At 49.2% G+C, this 23880-nt stretch overlaps 1 protein-coding gene across 1 annotated transcript in view; it reads left to right on the forward strand.

The window, feature by feature from the left end:
• P3H3 (prolyl 3-hydroxylase 3) overlaps positions 1 to 23636 on the forward strand; it is a gene marked incomplete in the record, with an annotated part of 29144 nt that extends 5508 nt beyond the window's left edge. The window contains 11 exon segments of the mRNA XM_060268713.1: positions 398 to 528; positions 730 to 819; positions 2312 to 2364; positions 2528 to 2586; positions 13375 to 13499; positions 13604 to 13699; positions 16877 to 17027; positions 18827 to 18944; positions 21392 to 21467; positions 21877 to 22017; positions 23063 to 23636. Coding sequence (XP_060124696.1) covers positions 398 to 528; positions 730 to 819; positions 2312 to 2364; positions 2528 to 2586; positions 13375 to 13499; positions 13604 to 13699; positions 16877 to 17027; positions 18827 to 18944; positions 21392 to 21467; positions 21877 to 22017; positions 23063 to 23281 — 1259 coding nt within the window.
• Between the last annotated feature and the right edge of the window lie 244 nt (positions 23637 to 23880).

Raw genomic sequence — 23880 nt, forward strand, 5'->3', positions numbered from 1 at the left:
GCGAGGATGCTCAGGAGTCTAGTCAGGAAGTGGAGAGAGAGGGCCGGGGCTCTCTCGGCACGGGAGAGCCCCGGCGACACAGAAGGAAGAGAGAGAGGGGGAAAGGGGGGAGAAGGAAAACATGGAGCGTAGACCCTTTCCTCCGGTCCCAGAATTACGCAAGAGAAGGAGGGGAAAGAGATTTGCCGTCCCAAGACTCTTATGCTGGAGGCGGTCCAGGGGCTGTCCAGTGCCGGATTCTACGTCGGACTAAGCAGACATGTTGTACATACCCAGCTCACTGTAAATAGACTGCACTAAATAAAAACTGCTAAAAGACAAGCATGCGGAGCGTCATTACTCTAGAGTAGCCGCAACAATCCCGTGACATAACCTGAGTCCATCTTCTCGTTTTCAGCTGGGAATCGGGCCCTCGCTGCTGAATGTGCAGCTACTTATTTGCAGTTCTATCCATCAGATGGGGCATTGCTGGAGAAACTGAAGCAATATCAAGCAGAGCTGGGAGAGGTGCCTATTGCAGCCAGAGAGGTACCAGTAAACATTTCCTCCACCTGGAAGCAGCACATAAATGAGAAAACAAAATATTTTGCACATCGGGTATAACCCAGAGAGAGTTAAGGATTCCCATCTCTCTCATGTTGTTTTTTTTTAAAGCAAGCAACGCGCGAGCCATTTTGTAGTAATGTGTTTTTTTATACCTGGTTTTTAATATCTTTATTTCATTCACAGAATATCCGCCACTATGTGGAGAGGTCTCTTATGGAGAAGAAACTCATTTACTATGCAGTGGAGCACCTTGGGGAAACTTTTAATGACCCTGTAAGTAGCTGCAGTCCGCTTATTCATCTATGGACGTGTACTTGACAAATTAATATATGGGAGGGGACCATTCCCCCCCCCCCCTCCTATCTTGGTGCTTGAAATAAGTGATGAGCAGGAAGGGAAGTACGGATATCAAAGATACTTCCAAGATGGCTGCTTCCAGTTGAGCAGTGAGTTCCCAAAGCCAGGAGGGTGGGGAGTGTTTAAATAAAGGAATCGACTGCTTACCTCCCTGACACAAAGTACGCCCTTGGTCAGGCTTCTAACTTGCTGTGGCTCCAAAAAGATCCCCGTGGTTCGGTGGTTCTCAAAGAATGTCGCGCACCACAGTGGTTTGGCCTGAAAGGATGGCAAGTGTAGGCAGAATATTCACGGACAATCAAATAAATATTAGTGTCATGTTGTATCAAAATAATTGTTTTGGATATACAACCAGAAACAGTATCCACTCCTCTGTTCAAGAGCATTGGTTATTCTACCGTTCTCCACGACATGTTGTTGCAAACAGGGATTTTCAACACGGACAAATCTGATGCATCAGAAAAGAGAAAGGCATTGATGAGGCGATGAGAGTTGGTTTCAAAATAGACATGATATAAATGAAATTGCCCGGCAAAAGCAAGCTCACACCTCTCATTGAGTTGGTATACACACTTAAGGCACGTATGTAAGAGGCTCGTTCATAATTTCATTTTGGGAATGATTCAAGTTCTTATGTAGCTGCCTTGCTGTATACCAGGCACCCCCAAACTGCGGCCCTCCAGATGTTTTGGCCTACAACTCCCATAGATCCCTAGCTAACAGGACCAGTGGTCAGGGATGATGGGAATTGTAGTCCAAAACATCTGGAGGGCCGAAGTCTGGGGGTGCCTGCTTTATACTTTCTGAATGTCCCATGATTACATTATAAAGTAGTTGTATTCTGTGTTATAAATCAAGCACCGCTCTGGAGTGCCTCTTCCTGTGCTCCAGTGTATTTCTTTTCAATGAAAAATTGGTGTGGTGCTGGCAAATGTTTATTCTGAAAGCGTGGCCCAGAGAAGAAAGCCTGGGAACCACAGCCATAGCATGAACTAGCTGGGAGGCATGTTTGCGCATACTATGGTGAGGGAGCAGGAACTTTATACTGCAATCCAGTGGTGCCTCTCTAGACGAATGCCCTGTAAGATGAATTTTTCGCTTAATGAAGAGATTTTTCGAGCGGAGGTTGCCTCGCAAGACGAATTCATTTTGTAAAAAAATCGTCTAGCGAATCACGGTTTCCCATAGGAATGCATTGAAATTCAATTAATGCGTTCCTGTGGGCAAAAAATCCCCCCCCAATGCATTCCTATGGGATTCGCTAGACGATTTTTTTGTTATACGAATTGACCCATGGAACGAATTAAATTCGTCTAGCGAGGCACCACTGTATGTAGAAGGAGGTGAGGGTTCTGCCACAGCATAGAAAAATCTTGTGTAACATGAGTCCGTGCCTTTCTTTCTTTAGGATTCGTGGACCCCTGAGGAATTGATTCCTGAAAACATGAAGGAAAAACAGAAGTAAGCACCAGAAGGTAGAGAGGCTGGGCTGATGCTTAGAAGGGGGAGCAATATTAAGCTGTAGCTTTTGCTTTTTTTGCTGAACTTTTTAATAGGGGAGAGTGTCTCATGTCCTCCATTTCTACAATTGATGGCCCTTTCTGTGTTTGTTTGTTAATCCAAGAGAAGATCAAGAGAAACAAAGGCTGAAAGCCCCAGATATGGGACAGCAGGAGCCGAGGGGTGAGTACCAGAAAATGAGCTGACACGCAAGAAGGAAAGGCTGACTAGGCAACAAGACTTGGTCACTGTGGTGGTTTGAGGGGAGTTGGGCATTGGTGAGTGAGATGAGCCAGAGGCTTCCTCTGAAGCTGGAGCTAAAGAGGAGAAGGGACGGACTCTGCCCCTTCCCCAGCTCCCAAGTTCAACTGAAGCCTGGGATTTGTTTTGGCTCTGTGCTTGCTAGGCAGAGGTAAGGAAACATAGAAAGTTGCCACCTCTCTCTGCGAACTAGAGGGGAGATGAAGGTGCGTGGCTTGAAGCAAGCCTCTCCCCGCAGTCCTGTTCCAAACTGTTGGAGGTGGGGCCTTGTTTTCTCTCTTCCTCTTCCCCTGCAAGGCTCCAAGTTTAGAGCTTTAGAAGGAGGGGGTCCTGGCAAAATGGAAGTTTGGGTTTGCTTATAACACTAGCAAAAAAAAAAATTGTTGACACTCCTGTTCAAGTTTTAGATTGAGCCTTGTGGCCTTTGGGAGAGGACTGAAGAATTTTGAACACAACCCGCTGCTTTCATCTTAATTAGGCGTTTCTGCTCCCAGTGAAAAACAACTAAAAAACTTTTTGACTACTTTGTCTGGAGCCGTGCTTGCAGCACAGGGTGGGGTGTTATTTATCGCTTGAATTAAGTCGGCTCTGAATTAAATTGGCTTTGGTGAATTTGGTGAAGCTTTATTTTTAAGGATTTACCCTGGGTTTGAAATCCCCTTTTGTTTCGTGATCTTTATTTTATAAACATGTAAATTGTGCGAAGGATAGCTCAGTTGGTAGAGCACAAGACTCTTAATCTCTGGGTCATGGGTTCGAGGACCCATGTTGGGCAAAAAGATTCCTGCATTGCAGGGGGTTGCACTAGATCAGGCATCCCCAAACTGCGGCTTACAACTCCCATGATCCCTAGCTAACAGGACCAGTGGTTGGGGAAGATGGGAATTGTAGTCCAAAACATCTGGAGTGCCGAAGTTTGGGGATGCCTGACTGGGACCCAGTGCTGAAGCTTCCAAACTCATGTTAAATCAGATAGACTCAGAGGTTGCTTAAGAAGCAGCTGTATGCTGAGAAATCGGATAGTGCTAGGGAATTAGGAGTTTATTCACCATATTTAAGAGCAGCCCTGCTGGATCAAGCCAATTCATCATCATCATCATCATCATTTTTAATTTGTATACCATCTTTCTATCTTACAATACCCAAGACGGTTTACAAGCTGAAGAAACAAGGAATGTACACCGTATAACAATCTAATGCAATACAAAAATGTGATAATAAAACATAACTTTAAAATACGCAACCTACATCAAATAAGTATACCTGAAGGAGCGTCTCCACCCCCATCATTCTGCCCAGACACTGAGGTCCAGCGCCGAGGGCCTTCAGGCGGTTCCCTCGCTGCGAGAAGCCAAGTTACAGGGAACCAGGCAGAGGGCTTTCTTGGTAGTCAGCGAGGTAAATAATTACCTGACATTTAGAAGACATCTGAAGGCAGCCCTGTTCAGGGAAGTTTTTAATGTGTGACATTTTAAGGTACAGTGGTGCCTCGACGTACGAATTTAATCCGTTCCGAAGGCACCTTCGTAGTTTGAAAAATTCGTAAGTCGAAAAACGCCATTGGAAACGCGATTTCCCATAGGAATGCATTGGAAACAGAAAAATTTGAAGTTGAAGCAACCCTATCTAAAAATTCGTAAGTCGAAAAATCCCTATCTAAAACCACCGCGGTTTCCTTTTGGATGTCGAGACATTCGTAAGCACGCGGCCATTAACCCCATTTGTAAGTCGAAAAATTTGGTTGTCGAGTCGTTCGTAAGTCGAGGTACCACTGTGTTTTAAATCTTTGTTGGAAGCCACCCTGAGTGGCTGGGAAACCCAGCCAGATGGGCGGGGTACAAATAATAAATTATTATTATTAGTAGTAGTAGTAGTAGTAGTAGAAGTAGTAGTGGTAGTAACATTCAACATTCCTTAGAATAGTATAGAATAATATTAACTATCAGCATATAAAAATTAAACAGAAATCCACTCTTAACAATTACAATAAATAATTTCTAAACTACGATCAGTAAAACAACGGCAAGCCACAGTGTATAAAATAATACAAATTGAGAAGCAGAGACTGGAGGGTGGGGCAAGGCAGGTGGAAGGAGGCCTTGCCTGATGAAGTCTCTCCCAATTGCCATATAATCCAGCATTCTGTCCTCACAGTAGCCAACAAGATGCCTCTGGGAAGCAGGACTCGAGCACAACAGCCCTCTCCCACTCTTGATTTCGGCAGCTGGTATTCTGAGCCATACTGCACCTGATTACAGAGGCCGTGTAACCATCACAGAGCATAAAGCCATTGACAGCCTCACCCTCCATGCAAACTTGTGTTGGGTCCATAGCTGCTTTTGCAGAGCCAGGCAGCACCCTTGCGGTGGCAGTGTTCGCTCATGCACAGGGCTTGCAGCTGCAGTGTTGCCTTATGCACATGTGTTGTATCCATGCCAAAGCGCATTCCCTCCCAGAAGGATCATTTTGCCCCCTTTCTGCGCAGTGCAGGGGCACACACTCGTCTGATTTGATGCTGTTCCTTTGGCCATCTGCACAGCAGATGGGAATGAAAGTGAGGCCAGCGGTGGCTGCCCTGCCGGCATGACCCAGGGGATAGTACTGCCAGAGAGGAGAATGCAAGCACCGTGCTATGCCTCCTTTTTGGACAACAGCTCCTCTACTTTCAGCTGGGACCTAAACTGTTGTTTCGGAATGGGAGAGGTGTCTGGCTGGTGTAGTGTACCATGCATGTTCATAGGTAGTAGCCCGTGACTTTATCAGCAAAGATGGTATAAGGATTTGGTTCTTATGCCAAGGTTATAGCAAATTTACAAGGTGAAAATTAGCAATAGCTGGATTGCAAATCACACACTGTTTGCTAGTGTACTAAACGTGAATAAAGTATACTAAGGATCTATCTGTATGACAAATCCTGAATGTCATCAAGTCTCCTAGTGGTCTTGCTCATTGGTCTTACATAATTTTATACTTTTCTTACTTTAACCATTTCCAAAAATTAAAACAAAAGGTTCTTTCAAACCTTCAGACCTCCTTCCCTCCCTCCATGGGTTCCATATTCAATGAAAAATATTTTGCATCTTTTACCATTATCTAAAAGGTAAAGGGACCCCTGACCATTCGGTCCAGTCGTGACCGACTCTGGGGTTGCGCGCTCATCTCGCATTATTGGCCGAAGGAGCCGGCGTATAGTTTCCAGGTCATGTGGCCAGCATGACAAAGCCGCTTCTGGCAAACCAGAGCAGCACATGGAAACGCCGTTTACCTTCCCGCTGTAGCGGTTCCTATTTATCTACTTGCATTTTGACGTGCTTTCGAACTGCTAGGTTGGCAGGAGCTGGGACCTAGCAACGGGAGCTCACCCCGTCACAGGGATTCGAACCGCCGACCTTCTGATCAGCAAGCCCTAGGCTCAGTGGTTTAACCACAGCGCCACCTGGGTCCCCTCCATGGGTTCCATATTCAATGAAAAATATTTTGCATCTTTTACCATTATCTATCTATCTGTAAAACCACAGAGCCTAGGGCTTGCTGATCAGAAGGTCAGCGGTTCGAATCCCTGTGACGGGGTGAGCTCCCGTTGCTTGGTCCCAGCTCCTGCCCACCTAGCAGTTCGAAAGCACATCAAAGTGCAAGTAGATAAATAGGGACCGCTCCGGCGGGAAGGTAAACGGCGTTTCCGTGCGCTGCTCTGGTTCGCCAGAAGCGGCTTTGTCATGCTGGCCACATGACCTGGAAGCTGTACGCCGGCTACCTCGGCCAATAACGCGAGATGAGCACCGCAACCCCAGAGTCAGTCACGACTGGACCTAATGGTCAGGGGTCCCTTTACCTTTTTATCTGTATATATCCATAGTTACTGTGAGGGACAGGGGATATCGCGAAGTCCCTCCCCTCTTGAGTTCAAGCCCATCACCGACCACAGGGGAAAGCAGAGGGAGCTCCGATTCCAGTGGGGAAGCAGGAAGTCGGGTCCGAGGCTCAGGCAAGGTAGCGGAGCCAGGGTCCCAGGTGGGACAGGAAGGGGCAAGTAAGGGGGGGAGACCCATCCCCCCAACTCCGGAATTACGCAGAAAGAGGAGGGGAAAGAGGATGGGGCTTCCAAGGCTTTTGTGTTGGGGAAAGACGCGCCAAAAGTCATTCGGAGGTTCTGATACCGACTGACCACATCACTCCGTGTAAATAGCAATGACTTCAGCACTGTAAATACGCAGCACCAATAAAAGAATAAAATGCAGAGCTGCGTAGCGTCGTTACTCTGAAGTAGCCTACTCCGGCCACTGTGACAGCAACCTCCGAATCTTTTTTTGGGGCTACTTTGGAGTTGCCGGGATGAGCGTGTCAGAGGCGGAGAGATGGCGGCAGATCGCGGAGAAAGCCCAGGAAGACCTGCAGCAGCTGTCGCTGCAGGCGCAGGGGGAATTAAAAGCAGCTAAAGAAGAGACTAAGAAGGTCCAGGACGACCGGCTACAACTTGCGGAACAGGTGAGAGCGCTTCAGGAAAGAGAGCAGCAGTTAAGGGCGGTGGCGGTAGACCTCCAAAGCAAGCTGGATGCAGAGAAAGACAAGGCGGGAGGGGCCCCCCAAGTCCAAGTGCTGCCAGGAAGGAGAGCCGGGACCCTAGTAAGCAAGTTCAATGGAGACCCGAGGGAATATCATGGCTTTGAGACTGAAATCGTGTATGCTCTTGAGCTGCACCATAATGAGTTCCACGATGATGAGCACAGGGTAGCGTTTATTGTGGAGCACCTTACCGGGGCAGCCAGGGAGTGGCTAAGACCGTTAATCGCAACCAAGAATCCTTGCATGAAAAATGTCAAACAATTTCTAGAAGGTTTGAAAACGATGTATTCGTCCGATAGTCATATGGACCAGACTAAGGAGGAACTTCATAATTTACGCCAAGGAAATATGACAGTTCGCGCATATTGGGCGAAATTCACCATGCTGGTGCACAGACTGGGGTGGGAACTAGAGTCGCCTCCTATGCAAGCGGCGTTCTACTTGGGTTTGCACGAGGAGGTGAAGGATGAGCTCTCGAGAGGTCCAAAGCCCAGTACTATGGATCAGCTGAGCAAAGCGGCTCTGGTGGTGGGGGTGAGACAGGAATCCCGGTGGAGCGACAAGCAAGCAACGCGCGCAAAGCGGGCTTGGTTCCCACGGTCGCAGGAGAAGCCACTCCCCCAACAACCCTTTCAAGCCACGCCTGGGGCCAGCCAGGACCAGGAGCCCATGCAGATTGATAGCGCGCGCGCGCGGGCTTTTCAAACCCCAGCGGCGCCAAGACGCAAGGAGGGAAGGGGCGGGAATTGCTTTCTCTGCAACTCCCCCCAGCATCTCGTCAGAGACTGCCCACATCGCAGAGAGTGGCAAGGAAAGGCGGGAACGGTGGTGCCCTCCCCCACTGACGCAGCACCACAGCAGGGAAACGGGAAAGCCTGGCTGCAGGAGACAAGGGGCAGCAGCCAGGCACAGTCAGCAGACAACAGCCCCAGCCCGCCCACCCGCACAGAGCGGAGCAGAGCCAGCCCACCCCTCCCAGAGCAGGAGTGGTTCTAGAAGTCACGCTAACGCTCCCAAATGGCTATCCATTGACGGTCCTCGCCCTAATTGACAGTGGTGCCTCAGCCAACTTCTTCTCGAGAAACTTTGCAGAAGAGCACCAGATCCAGCTTCTGCAGCTGGATTTTCCTCTGCACGTGGCAACCATTGACGGCAGAGAGTTGCTGGGAGGGGCCATCACACATCAAACCCCCCCCCCATGAGAATGACGGTGGGAAGGCACTCAGAGACACTGGCATTCAACGTCACCACCATCTCAGACCCCCCCATCGTTTTGGGCATGAGCTGGCTGGCGCGCCACGACCCCTCCATCAGTTGGCACCAGAGATGCATCACGTTTGGGTCGGACTTTTGTCTGGAACATTGCATGCAGCACCAACCAGGGGAGGGGCCTCCGATAGCCACGGTGGCCACCATGCATGTCAAAGGGGGTGAGGCGATACCCAAGCCGTACTGGGACCTGCAGGAGGTCTTCAGCGAAACGGAGTCCGACCACCTACCCCCGCACAGGCCTTTTGACTGCCAGATCAACCTGGTGCCAGGGGCGACGATACCCCCAGCCAAGCTGTACGCCATGTCAGACCAGGAACTGGAGGATCTGCGCGCTTTCATCGACAAGAACCTCAAGCGGGGGTTCATCAGAGAAAGCAAGGCAGCAGGGGGCAGCCCGGTCTTCTGGGTGGACAAGAAAGACACGCAACAGCGCCGTCTTGTGGTGGATTTTAGACGGCTGAATTCAGTGACAGAGCCAGTGGCTTTCCCCATGCCCAGAGTGGACGATCTCCTGACAGCCGCACGCAGGGGCAAGATTTTCACCAAGCTGGACCTAAGGGGGGCGTACAACTTGATCAGGATCCGGGAAGGCGATGAATGGAAAACCACGATGTTCACGCCTCTGGGCTCTTTTGAATATCTGGTGATGCCCTTCGGGTTGCAAGGGGGCTCAGCATGCTTCCAGGCTTTCATGCACCACTTCCTGGGGTCCCTCCTTTTCAAGAACTGCTTGGTCTTCCTGGATGACATCCTTATCTATTCCAATGATCCAGTGCAGCATGTGAAAGATGTCAGGGAGGTGTTGCAGCGCCTGAAGGAGAACCACCTGTATGTGAAGCTGGAGAAGTGCAAGTTTCACACCAAAGAGGTGGACTTCCTGGGCTACAAGCTGTCAGACAAGGGGCTGGCGATGGACAAGGACAAGGTGCAGGCCATCCTGGACTGGCACAGCCCCAGGACGCGCAAAGATGCCCAACGCCTACTAGGCTTCGCCAACTTCTACAGGAAGTTCATCAAGAATTTCTCTCGCGTTACGGCTCCCATCACTGACTGCCTGAGAGGCAAGCAGAAGTTCAGGTGGACACCAGAGGCGCAAGCAGCGTTTGAAAGCCTCAAGAGGGTGTTCGCCTCAGACCAGAACCTGTTCCACGTGGTTCAGGACGCGCCCCTACGCGTTGAGACAGATGCTTCTGATAAAGCTGTGGGCGCCATTTTGTTGCAACTGGACGCCAACAGAGAGTGGAGACCCTGTGCCTTCTTCTCCAGGAAGTTGACCCAGCCAGAGCGCAACTACACGGTGTTTGATAAAGAACTTCTTGCGATCCACGCGGCGTTCAAGCATTGGAGACACTTCCTGGTGGGCGCCAAGCACCCCATCCAGGTGTGCACAGACCACAAGAACCTGGAGTTCTGGAGAACTGCCAGGGTGCTCAATCAGCGGCAGATACGGTGGGCAGAGTTCTTCTCGAACTTCAACTTCTCCATCCACTACATCCCGGGAGAGCAGAATGTCAGGGCGGATGCCCTCTCCCGCAAGCCAGAGTACATGGAGGAGGAGGCGCCACCAGCACCCAGGCACATTTTCCCCCCGTCAGCATGGTCCTGCGGAGCAGCAGTGGTGAGCGAGGCAGAACTCACAGCACTGACGGCAGCGGATGAATTTGCCAACCGCATCTTCAGAGAACTGAGAGGGGGGAGGGAGCAGGCAAAAGACTTTGCAGAACGCAGGGGGCTGCTTTTCTACAAGGGTGCACTGTACCTGCCCACCACCCAGCTTAGACGTACGGTCCTCAAGCAGATGCACGACAACCCAACGGCGGGTCATTTTGGAAGGGACAAAACCGCTCACCTAGTCATGAGACACTTCTGGTGGCCAGGGGTGCGGGAAGATGTTCGAGACTATGTACGGGGCTGTGACACCTGCCAGCGGGCAAAGGTGGTCAGAGCAGCGCCACCAGGATTGCTGGAGCCCTTAGCCACACCACACAGGCCGTGGGAAGTGGTGTCCATGGACTTCATCACAGATCTGCCTTCTTCCAGGGGCAAGACCGCAGTGTTGGTGGTGGTGGACCTCATGTCCAAAATGTGCCACTTTATACCGTGTGCCAGGGCGGTCTCGGCAGAAGAGACAGCCAAACTGTTTGTTGACCACGTATTCCGACTGCATGGATTACCTTTAAGGGTTATTTCGGATCGTGGCCGCCAATTTGTTTCCAGGTTCTGGCGGCGGCTCATGAACCTCCTGCAGGTGGAGGTCAGCTTGTCGACGGCTAGACACCCGCAGACCAACGGACAGGCGGAGAGGGTCAACGCCATTCTGCAGCAGTACCTGAGATGCTACGTCAGCCAGCGGCAAACAGACTGGGTGGATCGCCTGCCACTGGCAGAATTTGCCTACAACAATGCGGTGCACGTCTCCACAGGGGTGTCGCCCTTTAAGGCCAATTACGGGCGCGACCTCAGATCTTTCCCAGAGAGGGAGGGGGAGGAGGAGGAGGAGGGCCCACAGGCTGAGGATTGGGCAGAGGAACTGGAGACGGTGCACCAGCAGCTCAGAGAACACTTGGAGAGGGCCAAGGAAGCGTACAAAAAGGGGGCAGATCGCCACAGGCGACAAGGGGAGGTCATCAGGGTGGGGGACAAGGTTTGGTTGTCCTCGGAGGGCCTTCCCACCAGAGGGAGGTGCAAAAAGCTGGCACCCAGACGGCTGGGCCCCTTCACGGTCACGCAACAGGTCAACCCGGTGGCATACAGGCTGGCACTGCCAGAGGACATGAGGGTGCATCCAGTGTTTCATAGATCGCTGCTGTCGCCGTACAGGGAAAGCAGCAGGCTCCGAGACAGCGAACAAACCCCCGAGGGAGGGGGGGAGAGGGGAGGCAGGGAGCAACTAAATGAAGCCACGGCCATCCTTGATTCACGGAGAGGGGTGGGGGGCCTGGAGTACCTCATGGCATGGGAGGACGCTCCACCATCCCAGAATGAATGGGTCCCAGCCACTCAGATACAGGAGGAATTCTTGGTGGAAGAATTTCACGCCCTCTTTCCCCACAGACCCAAGCCCTGGCACATGGAAAGGGAGGGGGAGGAGGAGGAGGCACGGGAGAGCAGCTCACCATGGCGCTGGGAAGCGGAGTTTGAGGAATCGGGAGACGAGGTATGGGTGTCACCAAGATCCACCCAGTCAGAGGCAGAAGCAGATTGGCAGCACATTTTTACCCCCACCAGCTCGGACGCCACGGACTTTTTGGGATTCCAGTCCTCCCAGGCGGAAGGGGGGGCCTCGCAGGACTGGGCGGAGGTGTTCACACCAACGGGCTCGGAAAGCACTGAGTTCTTAGGCTTCCAGTCGTCACCGACACCTGGGGGGGACCTGGGGAGGGGAGAAGGGGAGCTTGGGAGGGGGGTGGATGTGAGGGACAGGGGATATCGCGAAGTCCCTCCCCTCTTGAGTTCAAGCCCATCACCGACCACAGGGGAAAGCAGAGGGAGCTCCGATTCCAGTGGGGAAGCAGGAAGTCGGGTCCGAGGCTCAGGCAAGGTAGCGGAGCCAGGGTCCCAGGTGGGACAGGAAGGGGCAAGTAAGGGGGGGAGACCCATCCCCCCAACTCCGGAATTACGCAGAAAGAGGAGGGGAAAGAGGATGGGGCTTCCAAGGCTTTTGTGTTGGGGAAAGACGCGCCAAAAGTCATTCGGAGGTTCTGATACCGACTGACCACATCACTCCGTGTAAATAGCAATGACTTCAGCACTGTAAATACGCAGCACCAATAAAAGAATAAAATGCAGAGCTGCGTAGCGTCGTTACTCTGAAGTAGCCTACTCCGGCCACTGTGACAGTTACCAAAGTTCATTTCACATTAGAAGTTCATTGTATCCCTGCCCGACTGGCATGTTCTCCCCCTCCTGGGCGATCATTCGGGAGCTTCTTAAGCATTCTCCAGCCCGAACATCACAGTGACTGGTGCCAGAAGACACCAGCACACTTTAGGGATCCACAGAGGTTGCGCAGTTGTGCAACAGAACTCAGTAGCGCAGCATTTGGCTAATCTACTTTATTTACATATAAACACACACAGAGCTCTTCAACATGGCTCCCTCTCTCTCTAGCATCACACAGCAAATAGAAAGAACAGTCCCACTTCAGGAACACAGTAAGACAAACATCCTGTCTACGTCACATCCCACTCTGTGGAATGAAAACACATACAGTCATATGGCAGACAACAAACCTATGGCTGCACACAGGGAATGAATCTCCAACAGTTTATTTCCTTGACGTCTGATGGGAGGGCGTTCCACATGGCGGGTGCCACTACTGAGAAGGCCCTCTGCTTGGTTCCATGTAACTTTGCTTCTTGCAGTGAGGGAACCACCAGAAGGTTCTCAGAGCTGGACCTCAGTGTCCGGGCAGAACGATGGGGGTGGAGACGTTCCGTCAGGTATGCAGGGCCAAGGCCATTTAGGGCTTTAAAGGTCAGCACCAACACTTTGATCTGTGTTCAGAAACGTACTGGGAGCCAATGTAGATCTCTCAGGACTGGTGTTATGTGGTTCCGGCGGCCACTCCCTGTCACCACTCTAGCTGCTGCATTCTGGATTAATTGCAGTTTCCGGGTCACCTTCAAAGGTAGCCCCACGTAGATCGCATTGCAGCCACACTGGCTATGTTCTGTCCCTGCTGTTGGAAGCGACCTCTGTTATATGGTCTTGCAGGTCTTCTCCCTACACATTAGGGAAGCAACACATAAATGACTAGGGACTGTAAGGAGATCAATTTCCTCCCTGTTTATTTACACCCCTTGGGCACAGCAGAAGGATAGCATTGCCTCATGTGTGCATTCCTATACCGTCTTGCTCATCTCATTTCCCCAGAGCCACTTGCTTTCGAGGGCATCTCCATCACCATGGACTCCCAGCAGCTCAATGGCTCCCAAAGAGTTGTCTTGGACAGAGTCCTGACTGAATCTGAATGCAAAGACATCCTCCGCCTGGCCAAGGTAAGGAGAAGTGCCAGCACCTGTTCTGCATCACCCCCCGCCAACAGCAGGAAAGGGAGCCAAGAGCAGCCCTAGGTCCCTAACATTGTTTCTATACGTTTCAGGCAGCTGGAGGAACAGAAGGCGGCTACCGTGGCAGGCGTTCGCCGCACACTCCCCATGAGAAATTTGAAGGATTAACCGTGTTAAAGGCTCTGCAGGTAAATGTCTTTATTATTATTATTTTAATTGAATTTATATACTGCCCTATACCCGGAGGTCTCTCTCAGGGTGGTTCACCGAAAAGATCACAATATATAAAATCAAAATAAAAACAAGAGCCCAATAACACCCCTCCAAAAAAGAGCCACATTTTAAAAGGGTATAGGACAGGCATCCCCAAAGTGCGGCCCTCCAGATGCTTTGGCGTACAACTCCCATGATCCCTAGCTAACAGGACCAGTGGTTGGGGAAGATGGGAATTGTAGTCCAAAACATCTGGAGGGCCGAAGTTTGGGGATGCCTGGTATAGGATGTCAAGCAGGTCAACCAAAGGCCTGGTTAAAAAGGAACGTTTTTGCCTGGCACCTAAAGGTATAAAATGAAGGTGCCAGGCGAACTTCCCTGGGGAGAGCATTCCACAGACGGGGAGCCACTGCAGAGAAGGCCCGTTCTCATGTTGCCACCCTCCGGACCTCTCGAGGAGGCACACGAAGAAGGGACTCAGAAGATGATCTCAGGTGGTCCTTGAGGTATTGTGGTTGTGAGCCGTTTTAAGGCTTTTTAGATCAAAACCAGCACTTTGAATTGGGCCCTGGAACTAATCGGTAGCCAGTGCAGTCGAACCAGGATCGGTGTAATATGCTCAGACCATCTTGTTCTGGTGAGCAACCGGGCCACTGAATTCTGCACTAGCTGAAGTTTCCGAACCATCTTCAGAGGCAGCCCTACGTATTGCAGTAATCTAACCCTGAAGTTACCAGAGCATAGACAACAGTAGTTAGGCTATCCCTGTTGAGATAGGGGCATAGCTGGACCACCAGCCGCAGCTGATGGAAGGCACTCCAGGTGGCTTTAGAAGGGACAAGCTCCTGTTTCTAGGTGTTTCTTTGCATCTTCTCTGAAGCTAGAGAGAAACCAGAGCTGTGAGAACTTTAAGCCAGAGTACACTGTCAAGTAAAATAACAAAGAAGCTGTAAACAAGTACATTTTTAATTGGAGTTGAACACTATATGTGAGGCAATGTTGCCTGCTGTGTGTTTATCTACAATGCATGCGTAAAGACACACTCATGCATGTACAAACACACTTTCCTCCTGTGGTTGGAAATGACTGTAAAACATTCCTGTTGCTTCTTCTAGGGTAAAAAAAAAAATTCAGGAGGGAGAAATTTTCACCTGAGCAGTGGCAAGGGAGTGTTTAACCTTTTCCTTGGCCCAGTGCTTTTCTACTCTAGACCAAAACACTCCAGTAAGGATAATTTTCCCCTACAGGGTTTCAGATGTGTACATACAAATATGTATGTGAGGCCTCATGTGAGACAAACAGCTTGGGGGTGTGATTTTTAGCAAAGAAGTGGTTGGCGCAGAAAGGGCTTAGCACACAATCCAAACAATCTCTTCCTGAAGCTGTTTTGCCTTCCAAAAAAAAAAGCCATTGGGTTCTCTGAAACAAATTTGCATGTAATGTATAGTTTTGCCTTTATGTAGCCTTCATAGCCTGTGATGTATGCCTTTATTCATGTTCGCTGGCAAAGAGTTTCTGCAGGATTTTGAAGCACAAGAACGACTTTTTTTGGTTTTTCGTTTATTCAAAAAACAATGAATTTAGAAACATTATTGCACACAGCATCATGCTGCAGGCCAGAATCATAGAATTGTAGAGTCAGAAGGGACCACGAGGGTAATCTAGTCCAGCTCCATGCAATGCAGGAATCTTTTGTCCAATGTGGGGCTCAAACCTACAACCCTGAGATTAAGAGTCGCATGCTGTACCAGCTGAGCTATATCCCCTATACATCTCCTCCTTCGTGCCACCCAAGAACCATCTCATTATTAGTCTTGCTGCCCCTGAGGCAGGCAAGGAAAGACAGCCAAGGGAACCAGGGAGGAAGCAGCCATAGCATTTCCTTCTCTCACTTCATTGATGCTTTGAAAGGTAAACAGATATTACCCTGGCAGCCCTAACAAACAAGAAAAGTTGCACCAACTTCAATTCCCTCCTCTCCCTGATTGTTACATGTACAGCCCTGAGCAAGTTTGCAGGTGACACCAAATTGGGGGGGTGGGGTGGGGTGGCTAATACCCCAGAGGACAGGATCACACTTCAAAATGACCTTAACAGATTAGACAACTGGGCCAAAGCAAACAAGATGAATTTTAACAGGGAGACTACACTTGGGCAAAAAAATGAAAGGCACAAATACAGGATGGGTGACACCTGGCTTGAGAGCAATACATGTGAAAAGGATCTAGGAGTCTTAGTAGAGCACAACCTTGGCATGAGTCAACAGTGTGATGCAGCAGCTAAAAAAGCCAATGCAATTCTGGGCTGCACCAATAGGAGTATAGCATCTAGATCAAGGGAAGTAATTGTACCACTGTATTCCGCTCTGGTCAGACCTCACCTGGAATACTGTGTCCAGTTCTGGGCACCACAGTTCAAGAAGGATACTGACAAGCTGGAACGTGTCTAGAAGAGAGCAACCAAAATGGTCAAAGGCCTGGAAACGATGCCTTATGAGGAATGGCTCAGGGAGCTGGGTATCTTTAGCCTGGAGAAGAGAAGGTTAAGGGGTGATATGATAGCCATGTTCAAATATATAAAAGGATGTCATATAGAAGAGGGTGAAAGGTTGTTTTCTGCTGCTCCAGAGAAGCGGACATGGAGCAATGGATTCAAGCTACAAGAAAGAAGATTCCACCTAAACCAGGCATCCCCAAACTTCGGCCCTCCAGATGTTTTGGACTACAGTTCCCATCTTCCCTGACCACTGGTCCTCTTAACTAGGGATCATGGGAGTTGTAGGCCAAAACATCTGGAGGGCCGCAGTTTGGGGATGCCTGACCTAAACATTAGGAAGAACTTCCTGACAGTAAGAGCTGTTCAACAGTGGAATTTGCTGCCAAGGAGTGTGGTGGAGTCTCCTCCTTTAAGCGGAGGTCTTGACAGCCATCTGTCAGGAATGCTTTGATGGTGTTTCCTGATTGGCAGGGGGTGGGACTGGATGGCCCTTGTGGTCTCTTCCAACTCTATGATTCTATAGAAGCCCCCTCTCCTGCATTTTGCTAAGGAAACTGCTGCATATTGTTGTCTGTATCCTTTTTTCTCTTTCACATGTGTGCCTGGAGCTTCACCCAAGTAAGTGAGGGTTTCTGCAATGGCTTTTTGTCTTCTAGCTGGCTGAGGAAAGCACTGTGAGCTGGAGGGATGCTAAGCTTCTCTTGCAAGCCAGTGAGAAATCCCGAAAAATTGTGGAATCCTATTTCACCCCTGGCAAAGACCTCTATTTTTCATTCACGCATCTTGTGTGTCGCACGGCTGCAGAGGGTAAGGAACCTTGCCTCTTCTCATCGGGAGTCTTTTCTCAGCAGCACAATGTTCCACACTGAACAAGAGCATTTACTATTCTACATTGTTAGTTGGAAATACGACCCAGCTGATAAATATACTGCTTCAAAACAAACAATTTATAGAAGTGATGCAAACAATTCATTTGAAAGGCAGAGTAAAAGCCTTGGCTATGCTATTGTCATCTAATAAGGAGTGAACATCAGAGCTGAATCTTATGTCTGTAAATATTCTACAAATGCCAAAGTTTCAAATTTTTCTGTTTGCAAAATTTACACCAAAATTCCTAGAATTGTAGTGTTGGAAGGGAATCTGAGGACCATCTAGTAGTCCAAGTCCCCTGCAATGCAGGAATATGTAGCGGTCCCATATGGGGATTGAACCTGCAACCTTGGCCTTATCAGCACCACACTCTGGGGGCACTGTCATACAGTGGTTTCGCTCCTTCCTCCTGGGCCGTGTTCAGAAAGTGGTGGGGGGGGATGAGTGTTCAGACCCCTGGGTTCTCACTTGTGGGGTGCCTCAGTGTTCTGTCCTCTCCCCCATGTTTTTTAACATCTACATGCAGCCGCTGGGAGAGATCATCAGGGGGGTTGGGCTGGGTGTTCATCAGTATGCGGATGATACCCAGCTCTACCTCTCCTTCAAATCAGAACCAGTGACGGTGGTGAAGGTCCTGTGTGAGTGCATAGAGGCGGTTGGAGGATGGATGGCGGCTAACAGATTGAGGCTGAATCCTGACAAGACAGAAGTACTGTTTGTGGGGGACAGGAGGCGGGCAGGTGTGGAGGACTCCCTAGTCCTGAATGGGGTAACTGTGCCCCTGAAGGACCAGATGCGCAGTCTGGGAGTCATTTTGGACTCACAGCTGTCCAAGGAGGTGCAGGTCAATTCTGTATCCAAGGCAGCTGTTTATCAGCTCCATCTGGTACGCAGGCTGAGAATCCTACCTGCCTGCAGACTGTCTCACCAGAGTGGTGCATGCTCTAGTTATCTCTCGCTTGGACTACTGCAATGCACGTTACGTGGGGCTACCTTTGAAGGTGACCCGGAAACTACAACTAATCCAGAATGCGGCAGCTAGACTGGTGACTGGGAGCAGCCGCCGACACCACATAACACCGGTCTTGAAAGATCTGCATTGGCTCCCAGTACATTTCCGAGCACAATTCAAAGTGTTGGTGCTGACCTTTAAAGCCCTAAATGGCCTCGGTCCAGTATACCTGAAGGAGCGTCTCCACCCCCATTGTTTTGCCCAGACACTGAGGTCCAGTGCCGAGGGCCTTCTGGCGGTTCCCTCGTTGCGAGAAGCCAAGTCGCACCTGAAGGCAGCCCTGCTTAGAGAGGCTTTTAATCTTTAATCGATTATTTTATTCTTCTGTTGTAAGCCGCCCAGAGTGGCTGGGGAAACCCAGCCGGATGGGTGGGGTATAAATAAGAAATTATTATTATTAATTGCCTTGCCTTAGTCAAGTAATTACCCAGAACGGTATGCCCTGCACAGCTTCCTGTGTTCTGTCGTGAGCCGCCCAGAGTGGCTGGGCAAACCCAGCCAGATGGGTGGGGTATTAACAACAACAATAACAACAACAACAACAACAACACAATAAAAATGCTGGAATGGCAGATATCAAATATTTTATTATTATTTTTCATTATATTGATTTATTTCATTTCACTTATTTATTTCATCCTGTCCTTCCCAACAGGATGTATACTCCTCCAACATTTCCCCTTGCATTCTTCAACATTTTATGGTTTTCATTGGTGTTGTTTAGGAGAGCAGGAAAGTCGTATGGACCTCAGCCACCCAGTCCACGCTGACAATTGTCTCTTGGACCCAGAGGGCAACACGTGTTGGAGGGAGCCTCCTGCCTACATATACAGAGACTATAGGTGAGGCACGGAGGGGGGAGACTGATATATATGTATTTTAAAGAGCCACACGTACGTTCATTTATACACAATCCAGATGAAGGCGATATATTTATTCGGCCATCCGAAATGTTGCAAAATAGTGCGTAAGGTTTTGAGGACATGTTCATCAGGCTAGATCGGGGTTTCCTAAACTTGGGTCTCCAGCTGTTTTTGGACCGCAACTCCCATCATCCCTAGCTAGCAGGACCCAGCGCTCAGGGATGATGGGAAATGTAGTCCAGAAACAGTTGGAGACCCAGGTTTGGGAAACCCCAGGCTAGATGGTAAACAAAGCAAGCAGAGGGAAGTAGGAAAAAAAAGATGGGTGATGGTAAAGTTGGGACTCTGCATCTTGTAAGAGTGTTAATGTGGAATGTGGGAGGAGTTTCCAGGTGTTCAAATGGGGCCCTGTAGAACCCAAAAGCTTGCACACCTTTTTGTGCCATTTCTTGGGCTCCTTGATCACTGCAGATGGTGACAGCAGTCTCCTGGACAATGACAGCTCCCTTTCTCAAGCTCTGGGAGGAAGACCTTTCATTGCCTACAGACAGCCACCCAATCTTAAACAACTCCTCACCCACAATAATACAACCACCAGACTTAACATGGACACTGGTACCAGAGCCTGCAATAAACCCAGATGACAACTTTGCTGCCACATACACCCGGACAACACCATTACTGGCCCCAACAACATCCAACATACCATCTCAGGACTATTCAATTGCTCATCTTCTAACATTGTGTATGCCATCAAATGCCAACAGTGCCCTTCAGCTCTCTATATTGGACAAACAGGCCAAACCCTACGCCAAAGGATAAATGGACATAAATCTGACATCAGGAACCATAAGATAGAGAAACCAGTAGGAGAACCCTTCAATCTCCCAGGACATTCTATACAAGATCTCAAAGCAGCTGTTTTATTACAGAGAAATTTCAGGAACAGACTGGAAAGAGAAGTTGCTGAATTGGAACTAATTACCAAGCTTAAAACCATGGAGCCACCTGGGATGAATAGAGACATTGGATTCTTATCTCATTATGCATGATCAAGCTTTCTTTAGCACCTCAGCCCTTTTTCCCCCCCAGGACTAATTGCAGCCATCAGCAGCCGTTAACAGCCATCCACAGGTTTACCACTCCCATCAGCCCATCACCCATCCCCACCCACCCCCACCACCCTCTGTATATATATATATAAGGGCCTGACACTTCCGTTTCAAGTGTATCTGAAGAAGTGTGCATGCACACGAAAGCTCATACCAAAATAAAAACTTAGTTGGTCTTTAAGGTGCTACTGAAGGAATTTTTTTACAAAATTAAAAGATGCCTGCTTCTTGGGAGAAAAGCAATGACAAACCTAGACAGCATCTTAAAAAGCAGAGACATCACCTTGCCTACAAAGGTCCGTATAGTTAAAGCTATGGTTTTCCCAGTAGTGATGTATGGAAGTGAGAGCTGGACCATAAAGAAGGCTGATTGCCGAAGAATTGATGCTTTTGAATTATGGTGCTGGAGGAGACTCTTGAGAGTCCCATGGACTGCAAGAAGATCAAACCTATCCATTCTTAAGGAAATGAGTCCTGAGTGCTCACTGGAAGGACTGATCGTGAAGCTGAGGCTCCAATACTTTGGCCACCTCATGAGAAGAGAAGAATCCTTGGAAAAGACCCTGATGTTGGGAAAGATTGAGGGCACTAGGAGAAGGGGACGACAGAGGACATGATGGTTGGACAGGGCATCTTAAGGCAGCCCTGTTTAGGGAAACTTTTAATGTTTGATGGATTTCTGTATTTTAATGTTTTGTTGGAAGCCGCCCAGAGTGGCTGGGAGAACCCGGCCAGATGGGCGGGGTATAAATAATATATTATTATTATTATTATTATTATTATTATTATTATTATTATTATTATTATTATTATTATTTTCGAGGCTACGAACATGAGTTTGACCAGACTGCGGGAGGCGGTGCAGGACAGGAGTGCCTGGCGTGCTGTGGTCCATGGGGTCACGAAGTGTCGGACACGACTAAACGACTAAACAACAACAACAGTTGGTTGGTTGGTTGGTTGACATTTTAGATGGCCTAGTAAAAAGTATTGCCTTCATAATGAATTTCAAAAGGTTTCTTATGGGCCAACTTGGCTGCCTTTTACATTTTGTGTTTGTTTGCCGTTCTTTGCTTCTGTTTAAAACCACAGCCCTGCAAACATTTCGGAAAGAGTTAAAGAACGTGCTCTGGGGTTTTGTTGACGTTGCAAATGCCAGTCAAGCATGCATGTGTAACAACACAAATCCTCACCCGAGGGGTGCCAGTCTCTGTGACAACGGTTCGTGTCCAACCTGGCTCTTGAAGACGAAGGAAGAACCTTGGAGCAAATCCCAGCTATCCATAATTTTGCCTGTCTCCCATTTCTCTGCAGTGCAATCCTCTACCTGAATGATGACTTCCAGGGGGGGAACCTTTTTTTCACTGAGATGGATGCTGTGACTGTTACAGTGAGTCTGGGCCATGGATTGGGGGTGGGGGAATGGCTGAGAAGGAACAACAGCTGTAGCTAGGATTCTGCCCCTCCCTTCCAACAGAACCTGACCTTGGCAACACAGCAGATTCAAATTGGGCAGTCAAAGGCAAATTCAGGCAAATTTCACCCTGGAACAGGCATTAACTCCTTGTCGACTGGCATGCCTGGCTCTGCTAATTGCAGCATTCCCTTCACCTTTTTGTCCCTCTTCATTGTGCAATTCGCTCCAGAGCAGGGGGACCAACATCCCATCAACAGCTCACAAAGTTGCCATCCAACTTGGCGCCCCAAGGAGAAGATGAGCTGGGGAAGGGGAAACGGGCGGGCGTATGGGAAAGCCGCCGATTCACACCAGTCTCCCTCTTTCTCTTTCTGTGCGGCAGGCCGAGGTGCGCCCGAAATGTGGAAGGCTGGTGGCGTTCAGCTCTGGCGGGGAGAACCCTCATGGCGTGTGGGCTGTGACCCGTGGAAGGCGCTGTGCCATTGCCCTCTGGTACACCCTCTTTCCAGAGCATGCAGAGCAGGTAACACAAAGCAAAGGAAGAGCTGGAGGACTTAGGAATGAGGGAGCCAGTGGGCATTGTCCAAAGGCATATATACTTAAGTAAAATGGGGGCTGGGCTGGAGGTGAGATGAGGATAGCCTGTGCGGCGCATCCAAGCAGCACGTGGTAGAATTTAACACATACACACCGTGTGGATTCCTGGAGGAGGAAATACCACTTATAGATTTGATTTGATTTACAGTATTGTATTTCTATGCAGCTTTTCATTCAAATGAATCCCAAAGCTACTTACAAACAATAAATAACAACATGATAAGCCATAATAGAACATCACAAATACAGCATAAATCATATAAAACAATTAACAAACTATCAATAAAACAATTACAATCTATAAAACAGCAACTGAAAAATAAAATAAACATCGCAATTACAACAAAAGTCAAATGATTAACAAATCAATACGGCATTTATAATATATAAAACAATATTGACAACTTAACAGAATAGCAACTTTTTAAAAAAGCTAAGCGCTGTTAAGCTCATAGACACTCTCATAATTCATCATCTTTCACTCTGTTTGGTTCATTCAAATAAATATAAAATACACTTAATGCTTGTTATTAAGCCAGCTCAGGCCTTCAGCAAGGAGACCATCAACTAGCAAAGTGCTGCTCTTCAAGACTCCTTCTGCCTTTCTAACTAGGCACGCCAACTCTAGGGGGCCGAGGTATCTTCGGCCCCCTTGATATTTGTGTGAAAGGGGCCCAGCCCCCTCAGTGTTGAAGGGGCTCAGCGCATGTTGTAGAAGGCTGCGGCTGCACAGCGTGGCATCGGGAGATGCCACAGGGACTGGCGCAGCCTGGGATAAGGTCACACCGGCGTGCACGGTGTTGAGAGATGTCGTGGGGTCTGACGCAGCCTAATGGAAGGCCGCAGCAGCCTGTGTGGTGTTGGGAGATGTGTGTGATGTCACATGGTATGTGGCTGGCCCCCTCAATCTTGGGGGGTGACCTGGCGCCTCTGTTTCCAGCACATACAATCTTCTCACTCTCTTGTTGTAGGAACGGGCCCAGGCAGAAGAGCTGATGAGGCAGAAGGAGGCAGAACAGGAACAGTTGCATTCAGAGGAGGAGGAGCGTGCAGGTGCAGAACCCAGTGGCGGGGACTCCCCAGAGCCCCCAACTCCAAAAGGAAGAGCCAGGTCCACTAGCCAAAGGACCAGGTCAAACTCAGACTCTGGGATGCAGTCCACGAGGCTGCGAGCCAAAGATGAATTCTGAGTACGTTGGACATGCACAAGCCTTTCAGATTTTGTAGCAGCTCGTGGCTAGTGAATGACTTGGGAGTTTTTGCCCTGTGCTAGGCATTGTGGCAAGGCAGCTTTGCTTCTCCATGTGGCACCACCAGAAATTACATCAGAAGGTGACTTGGGGGTCCTTGGATCATGCCCGCCCAAATTAGCCGGAGAATCGTTTGGCCCCAACTGGGATGCCTGTGAACCAGGAATAATCCATGCTACAACTCTCTCATCTCAGCTATAGCCTCTCATCTATAATAGGACTGTTGTAAGGGTGACTGAGATAACATGAGAAGTGCTTTGACCATTCTGAAGTGCTATATAAATGTTGAATATCATTCTTCTACCAGCCCCGTTTTTCACATAGTCATTTGAAGGAATTAAAAAAAACAGGAGGAGGGCACCATCAGAAATGGATGGGTCTGAGAAATTTTGTTGTGATGGAAACGCACACTTCTGGAACCAGCCAGGCCAGAGCAGGAATCTGTGGTGGGCAAGTTAAGAAATGAACAAGTGGGGAAACCTGAGCAGACCTTTCCTAGTCCTGAGGAAATGAAGAGTAAAAAAGCAGAGAGAAAGAAA

This window comes from Zootoca vivipara, chromosome 16 (genome assembly GCF_963506605.1).
Source record: "Zootoca vivipara chromosome 16, rZooViv1.1, whole genome shotgun sequence".
Lineage (NCBI taxonomy): Eukaryota > Metazoa > Chordata > Lepidosauria > Squamata > Lacertidae > Zootoca > Zootoca vivipara.